This window comes from Berghia stephanieae, chromosome 3, assembly GCF_034508935.2.
Source record: "Berghia stephanieae isolate SIO BIC M18660-M18661 chromosome 3, UCSD_Bste_1.3, whole genome shotgun sequence".
Classification (NCBI taxonomy): domain Eukaryota; kingdom Metazoa; phylum Mollusca; class Gastropoda; order Nudibranchia; family Aeolidiidae; genus Berghia; species Berghia stephanieae.
Genome location: NC_088362.1, coordinates 55,355,949 through 55,367,567, shown reverse-complemented (window position 1 = coordinate 55,367,567; position 11,619 = coordinate 55,355,949). Strand labels below are relative to the sequence as shown.

The window sequence follows — 11,619 nt, the reverse complement described above, 5'->3', positions numbered from 1 at the left end:
TTTGAAGCCTGATCAATAATTTGGACCAAATGGCTTCCGTCCGCGTCATGGCCGCTTCCAAGTTGTCCGCGCTCTCTGCAGCCGTGTCTGCATCATCATCATCATCAACAACATCCTCATCCACGTCAACTTTATCATCGGCCTCGTCATTGATTTCAAATTCAAACGGCAGCGCCTCCAATAACAATAACAATTCCGTTTCGACGATCAGTATTCCAGTGAGTGCCTTCCATGACCCCAACAGCAACGTTATCACCATCACCCCGTACATTTTCGTCAAGACTGCCACAGTAGCAGAACAGATGCAGGCCCTTCGTCAGGACAAAAAGCTGGCCAAACCCCAAGACGCTCAACCTGCAGGCGCCTTGAGAGCTAAAAGACGTGCAGACTTGTCCAAACTTGGACTTCCCGATGCCAAACCCGCCTCCGTGTCAAGAAGAAACGCCAGAGAAAGAAACAGAGTCAAACAAGTCAATCTTGGATTCGAAACGTTACGAGAGCATGTCCCCAACGGAAAGAAAAACAAGAAGATGTCTAAAGTTCAGACTTTGCGCAGTGCAGCTCAATACATCAAAGATTTATACATGATTCTCCACGGAGAACTTCCAGCTCTCGGATCTCCGACTGTTGTTGAAGAGAATGAACCGTCAAGTCCATTGGATAATAGCTATTGCTCTATCAGTGACACCGACAATGATGTTATCATCCCCAGTCCTGACTCAAGAATGAACGAACAGCAGCTGCAGCAACAACAACAACCACAGAATCAATCCCAGCCATTACATCAACAACAAAGTTTCCAACAGCAACAGATTCCGATGGACACTGACATGACACAAATGAAAGCATCCCCACCGCCCACCATTATATTCAACAATGCAGAGAGGGACCAAGACCAATACGTCTTCAACACCTTTGAGTCGAAACCACAGATTATAAGTGAAGAAATCAATGACCAAAATGAACTTGACCTCAAACAACAACTGTTGCTGCAACAACAACAACAACAACAACAACAACAACAACAGCAACAACAACAACAACAGCAACAACAACAACAACAGCAACAACAACTACAACAACAGCAACAAAAGCCCCAGCCAAAGAAAATGTCCATACTCCAACAACAACTCAGTCGGCACCAGAACAAACCCAACATTCTGGTCCACGACCATCTTCGCCAGCAGAGGAATCAACGCAATCAACAACTTCAAAAACAACAACAGAAAATGATAAATCAGCAACTTCAGCAGCAGTATGGAGATGATCTATCACATCAATTACAGCAACCACAGCAACCAGTCCGACCATCTCCAACAACTCCAACCTTCGACCCAGCAGCCCTTCGTAACGACAATCTAACCTGCCAACCTCCACATCAACTCAGCGTCGGAGGAGGACTCGATCCCCTTACCTACACCACATCACCTCGACAACTTTCAATCTCCAATAACCCGGAAACCCCCACTACTCTCACAGAACTGGCCCCTGTGTCCATAGGAGATGATAACTTTATGTCTTTACATAACGACGTTTTCATGGACGCCTCAACACAAAATCATCACCATCACAACCCCCACCACCACCACCACCAACAACAACAACAACAATCACATCACGATCAGTTTTCTAACGTTATGCCCATGGAGTCAGTGATAACGAGAAATAACAGCATTAATAGTGACACTATTTCCAATTCGTCAACGCCTTTACATACCAACAATGACTATTTGAATGAAAATAGCGATAATAACTCCACAATAACAACAATAACAAGCGGTAACTTTAAACCAGAGCCTTCCCCATCACCTTTGCTCCAATCTTACGTTGACATGAACGTCATTGAAAATGTATCAAACAACAATAATAACAATCACCCCAACAATAACAACAATAACAATAACATCAATATCAGTAACAGTAACTTTGGTGCCCTTTACAATTACTACAAAACTGTCCACAGCGAACAATTTAAAAACATAGAATCGTCCCCTTCCCCTTCCTCTTCCTCGCCATTCCTCTTGGACTCGTATCGCTCCAACAATGAAACCATCTACATCAACAACAACAATAACATCATCAACCACAACATCGCTGGGCTGTCTAAAGCCAAGCTTTCGAACCTCGTCCATTCGCCAGCCCCAAGCTTGAGCTCTACCACCTCGACCAGCAGCTCTGACGGAGATGTGTGTACAAACAGCTCCTACGACTACGAGAACTACGACACCCTGGACAGAGAGGCCTTGATGGACATTTCCAACTGGATCAGTGAGCTCTGCAGTCAAGGCATGCACGCCACCCAGGGTGAGTACCTACTCATTATGGTTATAATCTGTGAATCTGTATTTTACCCCATTTTCTATGACAACTTTCCAGCCCTTGTATCTTTCCCAATCTTAGTGTTTATTTGACACAAAGAAACACCACACACACACACACACACACACACACACACACACACTCACAAACACAAATACTATTCCCCCCAACGCCTCTCTCTCTCTATCTATCTATCTATCTATCGATCTGTCTATCTATCTATCGATCTATCTATCAACGAGTATCTCTTTTTCTCCCTCGTGAGGAATTGTTCCTTCTTTTTATAACCGTAAGCTCCCCCCCCCCCCCGTATCTCTCTCTCTCTCTATCTCCTCCTCCCATCCCCCTCCTTCTCTCCCTCCTTCTCCGCCTCCTACTTCTCCTACTCTCCTCCTCCTCCACCCCCCCCACCCCCATGTTTGAATCTCATCCTCAATATTATCCTCACTGACCCTCCTCTCTTTCATTTGCTTTGTTATCTTCTCCACTCTCCCCCCCCCCCTCCCTCCCAACACTCTCCCAACAATCTCTTCATCACGAAATATTATTATTATGACTATTATTACAACTTAGACACAGTAAATATCAGAACCCCATAGCAATTAACAAGTCTTGGTAGCTGACAGGGATGACTCGCTCTCTTCTCATCTTCTTCCCATAACACATCATACACCCCACGACCAACACCTTATAGTGGGCTATTCAATGTACACCCCATTGATGACCAAGGCCGTACTAAAGAAAACGTTGACACTGACCAGCTATGAATAGCTGGAATGTCACTAAAGTTATTGTCCAGTCACAACGCTGACCGTCACTGCCATATATTTATTAATAATATAGGGGAAATATTCCTCAGAATCCGATAAATGGTTATTTCGTTGCTGTTGTGGCTATTCCACAAAGGGGAAATAATAAAGACTATAGTTAAGAGTTAAGCTGATATATTATTATCTATTTATTTCTCCAGTCGTTTAATTAAGCCAACATATTTCAATATACACAACATCGACTTTTTTCGTTTTATCACACATACATACACATATACACACACACACACACTCTCTCTCTCTCTCTCTCTCTCTCTCTCTCTCTCTCTCTCTCTATCTATCTATCTATCTATCTATCTATCTATCTATCTATCTACCACTGTGTTGTTGTGAACCATGTTTTTTTATGTCTCGTTTCTTTCTCTCATTGGTGTTGATGATCATGATGATGATGATGATGATGATGATGATAATGATAATAATGATGCTGATTATAATGATTGATGGTGATGATGTCGACAACTGAGACGACGAAAGCGTGAATTGATAACACCCTAAACACGACAAGGTGTTAGTCATTATACTATTAATATCTAACCCCCCTCCCTACCCCCACCCGCTTCAGAGAATCCAAACTCGACAGAAAACCACAGGAATATCACATCTTATATAAAAATTTAATCTATAATTCATTAACAGGACACGATCTTTAACCGAGCAATAGTTAGTCACAGGATATTTTCAGCACAATTCCTATATAAATATATTACCATATATAATTAATGGCAATATATTTATGGATTACAACAACCCAGGGGTAACATTATCACCTAAAATGTCTGTGATTAAAGTTGCATTATCATTTTATTGACTTCCACTTCTATATATAGACCATCTAGATCTATTTTTGCGCATCAGACCTTCTTCTCAAGTAAACAATAATGACATATTAATAATTCTTGAAATGTGTAAATAAAACTACCAAACAAAGCAGAAAGAAAATTTTCAATTAATTTTTTTTAAATCATCCCTAAAAATCAAGATGCCTCCACTTGGGGATTGAATATAAGATCGCCTGATTTCTACTCGTCAGACAAGTTACCTATCCTAAAAGCCATCGTCTACTTATATAAGCAGTCGCTGCTAAAAGCTCATATCAAACAATATGGTTGCACTTCCTGTTCCACCCTTTCCTTTCTATACTTCCTACTAGTTCATTCCTTTCGTATGTCGTATCTTTTCGTTGTTTATTTTAATTCTTAATTTGACCTCGATAAACATTAACACCAATTCTGTTGTACTCTGATAAAACACGTATTTGATATTTTGGCCAGAAAACTCGTCCTTCAAATAAAATCGATCGAATAAAATAACCACCACCTTACAAAATCTTTCAAACCTGGGACTTCCGCGGAGTCCCAGGTTTGAGAATTCTTGGCAAGATGACGGTCATTTTATTTGATAGATAATTGAAGGATGAGTTTTCTGGCCAAAATTTTAAATACGTGTCTTTGTCAGCTTACGACATAATTTTATGACCACTCTACGCTCTCACCTCTATATATTTCCATTCACCTTTAGTTTTGTTATCGGTTTGAGTGGTGCTATGTTACTTTTTTCTTCGTCATAGCTTCGTCTTGAAGCGACAATAATAATTAACGCTGCTGTTGCCCTATTTTATAGCTTCTGTACACTTTCTTTTGTCATTGTATTATCTTCATGCCCTTTGTTGTTTTGTTTCTGTTTTTCTTCTTACGTGCTCGGGTCGTGAAAGGTTAACTTTATGTTGCAACTGTACTTGTTGCTTTTTAAAAAAAAATTCTTATCGCTGTGTTATTTGTTTGTTTATGTGTTTGTTTTTGTCGTTGTTGTTTGTTCTGTTTCTTCTTACTTGTGCTCGGGTCATGAAGGGTTAACTTTATGTTGCAACTGTATTTGTTACTTTAAAAAAAATTAAATCTTAGAGCTGAGTTATTTATTGTTTGTTTGTTTGTTTTTGCCCTTTGCTGTTTTGTTTCTGTTTTTCTTCTTACTTGCTCGGGTCATGAAGGATTAACTTTATGTTGCTACTGTACTTGTTGCTTTTCTCATATATTCTTATTGTTGTGTTTTGTTTTGTTTTGTTTTGTTTTTTTTTGTTTATTTGTCTGTTTGTTTCCAGACGAGACATGCTTATTTTTGGGGGGAAGTTTTTAAATTTTCTTGTGTTATTCTTTCTTGCGTTGTCTGGCACTGTTTTATACGCACTTTTTAAGATCTTTGTTTGTTTGTTTATTTGTGTGATTATAATCAATGTATGATAATCAAATTCAATGTTAGGATTAGATCTAGCATCGAAAGACAACGGGCACGGTTTTATAACTGGTGGAAAAGGAAATACATACTCTCTCACACACACAAACACACAGCCACACACGCGCAGAGAGAGAGAGAGAGAGAGAGAGAGAGAGAGAGAGAGAGAGAGAGAGAGAGAGAGAGAACAAAATAGTTGAAAGGTATAGCACAAGAGCAAAGCTGCCTATTTGAAATGTCAAAAATTCGTAGTTTCCGAGGGAAAAAATGTAAAGGTCAAAATAAATAAGGTTACAAATCATTTATTTGCCCTCAGCATAATCAAAATATGCTCCACAGTCCTAAATGACAGTTTCTAAGCAACAAAAAATCTCCTTTTCAACAAGATTCAATGAATCAGAAAAACTATATGCAGTTCTCTAGCCGAAGCCAAAAATTCGTAATTCTACGATATTTCCGTCGCACTAGACAGGTCTGTACGAGAGAGTGTGTTTGGGGGAGTCCTTGGAAGTGTAAACTCAGACACTCTCTGGTCGTGGAACTTTGTGGTCGTCAGCCGTCTCTAGTTCATAAATACTCTTGGCATTCATGACTTTAGAACGTCGTTATAATCCATTTTTATTTCAATACACCCAGTTATATATTACTCTCTATCTCTCTCTCTCTCTCTCTCTCTCTCTCTCTCTCTCTCTCTCTCTCTATCTATCTATCTATCTATCTATCTCTCTATCTCTCCCACCTAAGCTATCTTTCACGTGACGCATAGGTATAAAAGAGTGTAAAATAAATAATTTTAAAACCATTGGCATATGGAAAAGGAATTTATTTAATTTTAAACAATGTATACCCATTTTTATGATGGAACTTACGTAATATATTGTTTAAATGTTCTGTTCTGTAGCTATCGTCTTGGTATTAATTTTTTTCAAATAACTTTATATATATATATATATATATATATATATATATATATATATATATATATTATATATATATATATATGTGTGTGTGTGTGTGCGTGTGTGTGTGTGTTTGTGTGTGTGTGTGTGTTTATTACCCTTCCCCTTTCACTCCATCCTTCATTACTCTATATTTTGAATAATTAATAAGTACATATTGCCGAATTGTTACCAATAAATGTATAGAACACAAGGGCCGCGTACATTCTCATTCGACTCTCTTTCATTCATTGTCAACGTTGGTTGTTAATTTTAAAAAACGCTTAGGATGTTTAAAAACCATCTAGCCACCCAAACCAGCAATATCATAACTGCTGCTGTTGTGGTTTTGCTATTTCCTGTTTCTTTCATCGCTTTTCTTACCCTTCACCGAAACTGTTTGAATGGAGGGGATATGGTTTATGAATTTGGACAGTAGATCAACGAACGACCCACACAAACCAGCGAGAAGCGTTCAGTAATGCATGCAGTCTAGGTGATATTATTATAAAAGGCTCATACTTTCAGTTCTACCGTTCTCTGAAATACAAAAATAAAAAACATTTTTTTAAAAAAAATTGGCCAGAAATATCGTCTTTCAAAGATCGATCGATTAAAAAGACCCTCATTTTGACCAACAAAAATCTCAAATTGAGAGTTCCTAAAAGACTTCTTTAAATTCCAGGTCTGGAACATTCTGGTAAGTTGAGGGTCATTTGAATCATCCATTTTTGAAAGACGAGTTTTCTGGCCAAATTGTTTTGGGGAAATGTTTTTATATTTATCAGAGTATGGCCGAATTAGCAGGCATAACTATTTCCATGTTTAGGAGTATGAAATGTGAAAATTACTCTTAGTTGGATGAGCTCAAATAAATGGATTTTTAAAGGGAGAAGTCGGGAGGGGTGTTTTGATGTCAATATATGAGAGAGTGTGTATGATAGTTGTTGTATTTGTTAATTCTAGTGTAATTTGTGTTTGTTTATATTGACATAACTCACAGTATGGTGCATAACTCACAGTATGGTGCAAATGTTCAATGAGATAAACAACTATAGTGTGGTCGGAATTCAAAGAGTAATCAAAAATACATTACTGTTTTTAATACGTTTTTGATGATATATAAATTGAATGTGCTTGTGTGTTCATGCGCTCGAGTGAGATTTGTCAATGAGTAAAGGAAAATTTAAAAACCGTTTTGAGGAGAATTGAGAGGGGTTAAAGTGGATTTGAATGAGAGAAAATAAATATGGGATGTATGGGATGGAAGAGAACGGAATCCAAAAAAGAAAGAAAGAAAGAGGAGAGAGAGAGAGAGAGAGAGAGAGAGAGAGAGAGAGGGGGAGAGAGAGAGAGAGAGAGAGAGAGAGATGAGAGAGATAGAATAGATAGATAGATCAAGTGGGGAGAGAGAGAGAGAGAGAGAGAGAGAGAGAGAGAGAGAGAGAGAGAGGGGGGGGGGGAGGAGAAAAGAGTTAGGTGTGGTCTCACAGAAGCCTAATACTATAATGAAGCGCATTGAACATGAAGAAAACGAAAGAATAAGACGAATTACAAACCACAAAACTTGCTCTTCAAATTTTCAAATTCAAGAAAGGCCTAAACAAGCTTTTAATGTAATGCTCACGGCGCTGATGAGTGCTAAAAATTAATGGAGGGGAGTTTGTACGTGTTGTACTGGGGGGAAAACCAGGACAAATTCGTAATGAATGAATTAAACACTTATGGCCTTAAGCTATAATATTAAAATATTAATAAAGAATTCATTACTGGACTATAATACTGTCATTTAAATAATACACGCCCCTTTTCGGAACCGTTGCAAAGCAAGATTTTTATGAGTATTTATTGGGCTCGCAAACAAAACTTGTGCAGTGATTGTTAATGGCTGACTATAGCGACACTTGTAATGCTCATTGTATTTTTCGTGTCCCGTGTTAGTCAAGAGACGAGAAAAACAATGTTATGAACCAAAGAATAGCTCCAAGGGTAGTTAATTATTACTGCTAAGGGTTAATCAATGCATTGAAATTTTAATTAAAAATTTGATGTTTTGTGTTTAGTAATATCTATCTAGAGTGCGAAGTCTAGGACTTGGGGTTTTTTTTTTCAGGGTATTTTATAACATTGGAATTTTTTTTCTTCTGAGGTTACGCTTTTGTGGCGGCGCGAAGGGAATGAATTGATGGTGGTTTTTGATATTTAGGTTTAATGATTTGAAGACATAGTGGGATTGTCTGGATGGTGGATGAAAAAGGAAGGTGGAGGATTAGAAGAAGAAGAAGAAGAAGAAGAAGAAGAAGAAGATAGTAGTGAGAAGTAGTAGTAGTAGTGTAGTAGTAGTAGCAGTAGTAGTAGTAGTAGTAGTAGTAGTAGTAGTATAGTAGTAGTAGTAGTAGAGTAGAAGTAAGATAGAGTAAGAGAGAAGAGAGAAGAAGAAGAAGAAGAAGAAGAAGAAGAAGAAGAAGAAGAAGAAGAAGAAGAAGAAGAAGAAGAAGTATTAGTGGAAGTAGTAGTAGTGATAGTTGTAGTTTTTGTTGTTGTTGGTGGTGGTGGTTGGGGGGGGGGGGGGAGTGGTGGTGGTGGTTGTTGTTTTATTGTTATCTTTAGAGTAAAGGAAATTTGAATAATGGTGATGGTGGCGGTGGTGATGATCGTTGTCGTTTTCTTGGTGTTGCTGTTGTTATTGTTGTTGTTGTGATTGTTGTTGTGGTTGTTGGTGTTGTTGTTGTTGATATTTTTGGTATTGTTGAAATTGAAGCAATATGAACCAGTCTGTTTTGATTCAGCGTCTGTTGAAGGAAGAAAATAAAATTAAACAAAGTAAGAAAAACGTCAAAGTGGCAAAAGAAAATAATCAAACATTGGGGTTGAGGGGGGGGGAAGAGAGAGAGAGAGAGAGAGAGAGAGAGAGAGAGAGAGAGAGAGAGAGAGAGAGAGAGAGAGAGAGAGAGAGAGAGATCGGAAAATTTAACAGTGCAACTAAGAGAATTAAAAAAAAAAAATCGTGGTAGCTTTGTATGGCGTTACGGTCCTATGGCCATACATGTGTTGGGACATTTTTTATGCGTCATAACGGCACAATGATTTTTGTATGCATGGAGTCTCCTTTCATCGACACGAGACAGACAAGATAAGGTAAACAACTCGCAGCGTCCCATTGGATATCAATTATTGTTATTATAATTACCCCCAAGCCGATTTTGGCGCCAAAATCTAGCTAGCTACCCCCAAAATCTCTTACGAAATACAAATTCTTATTAAGAATGCAAGCTGTTGAATGTCTGTAGAATCCGAAAACTCATTCATTCATTCATTCATTCATTCATTCATTCATTCATTCATTCATTCACTCATTCATTCATTCATTCAGCTGTTAATGCATTATTATATTTCTTTTCTTATTTTAATTTCTTTTTCTCTCCTTTTTACGAGTATATTATCATAATATTATTAATATTTAGCCACTCGTCTCTAGGAATTTTGAGTAGGGAGGGGAAGGGGGAAGGCGGTGGTGGGGAAGGGGGGGGGGCACTCACATACAGACAACAACAATCTTACTTTTTCTCTTTTCTTCTGCAATTTGTTACTACTGACAAACAGAAGTCTGTGGCGTATTTTTTTTTTTAATATTTTTTTTTTTTTTTTGGTTTACAATATTGTGCACCCAACACTCTTCACACTAATTAATTTCATACTGCGAACATTCAGTAATAGTTCTTTAGATTTGCAATGCTTTCTTTACACACGGGGACTATTCATAATAGTAGTCAGTCACGGTCTCGGGTTGCGTGAAACGAACAATGAGCTCTTTAGGTCGGAAGAGTCATTTTGTTGTTATCAAATTTTATTCCTAAGACTTTTGAAAGTTCAATCAACTTCTAGATACTCTCTCAATGCAATGATATTATTATTATAATGTTTTAATCGCTCAAGCACTTTGTCATACTTATCATAAAAGTTTTCGATTTGAATTTTTTAAAATAACCATTTGATTAATAAGTTATGTCGTTCATATGATTTACAGTAATTCTACCCGCCGTTAAGAGGTAATATTGGCTTTGGACCCTTATATATCATTTTGAGCCCATTTAATTGGAGGACGTAAATCAATATAAAAGTTCAAAATTTTTGTTTGTAGATATTCTTATTTTTCTAGTTGCTTTTGTTTTTATGCATAAATCATAAGTTATGAATTTGACACATTTTCTCTTACAAAGCATACATAAGATGTATAATGCTGTGTGTCTCAAATAAACGAACCATAATATTTGTTTGGACCATATTATTGACACCAAGGTATTGATATGTATTTATTTTGTTTCCCTCTTCTCCAATGTTTACATCGCGAAGTCACATGACCTTGTTTATCTAGGTCAAAGTGGACGCTTCAGAGATCACCTCCACGAATTATATTTCTTCTTTCACACCTCTTGAATTCCGATGGTCAATTTATCTACGTTGCGTTCACAAAGCTGCTTGTTTCCTTCCCGTAAAGTGTTAGTTATTAGACCCACTGAACCAGCGGAATGTCCCGTACGGCTATTTCTAATACCCCGCTGGGACTCTATCTTCAAAACAAAGTGTGATATACAAAGTATTATGTACGCAAACCGCATTCCACCACACCATAACTAATCGAACTTCTCCACTTGTCACTCAACAGTGACCATCGGGGTCACTCTGTCAACTCGGAGCACCCTTCTTCTGCGCTTGATTAAAACTTACGCCTAACACCATCAAGTCGTATCATTCTTAACGCTCTTTCGTCTTTTCTGTTTCCTGACATAGTTTTTACATACACCTATCTCCCTTGCTATATCTACATTAGATAGCGCCTCGTCATTTCAACTTGGTTGACCATCATCACACGATCGGCCGAAATGAATGGGCGTTTTCCATCGTGGATGGTGATACATAGTACGTAGGTGGGTGGTCAGCCATGGTCAGTAAATTGCCACCTTGTACAAATTTGGCGTATTTGCTGCGAATAATTCGATGAAGTGTCCTAGTCTACGTCCTTGTGCCTTCTGTATCGGACAGTTATTTCAGTTTTAGCTAAAGCTTATCCTCATTACTGAGTAGTAAGTCATCATAATATATTATTATAATGTTGTTATTTTTTACTATCTCATCGAGGTTTGAATAACTTTAAATTCCGTGCTTTATGTCTTAAAGAAAATATCAAGGAAAATAAGGATTTTAGCAATTCACTAAATAATTGCTACGAATCGTATTCTAGTAGATAATTAATATTAGAGGCATACGCTCTCAATACATTTAGGTTATTTTAAAAAATC

The 11,619-nt window shown here is 37.7% G+C and overlaps 1 protein-coding gene across 1 annotated transcript in view; it reads left to right on the top strand.

The window, feature by feature from the left end:
• LOC144968036 (uncharacterized) overlaps positions 1-11,619 on the top strand; it is a 28,892-nt gene that overhangs the window by 403 nt on the left and 16,870 nt on the right. The window contains exon 1 of the mRNA XM_078905991.1: positions 1-2,304. This exon is cut by the window's left edge and continues 403 nt beyond it. Within this exon, the coding sequence (XP_078762117.1) occupies positions 30-2,304 (2,275 nt within the window). The 5' untranslated portion in view covers positions 1-29. The remainder of the gene's footprint in view (positions 2,305-11,619) is intronic.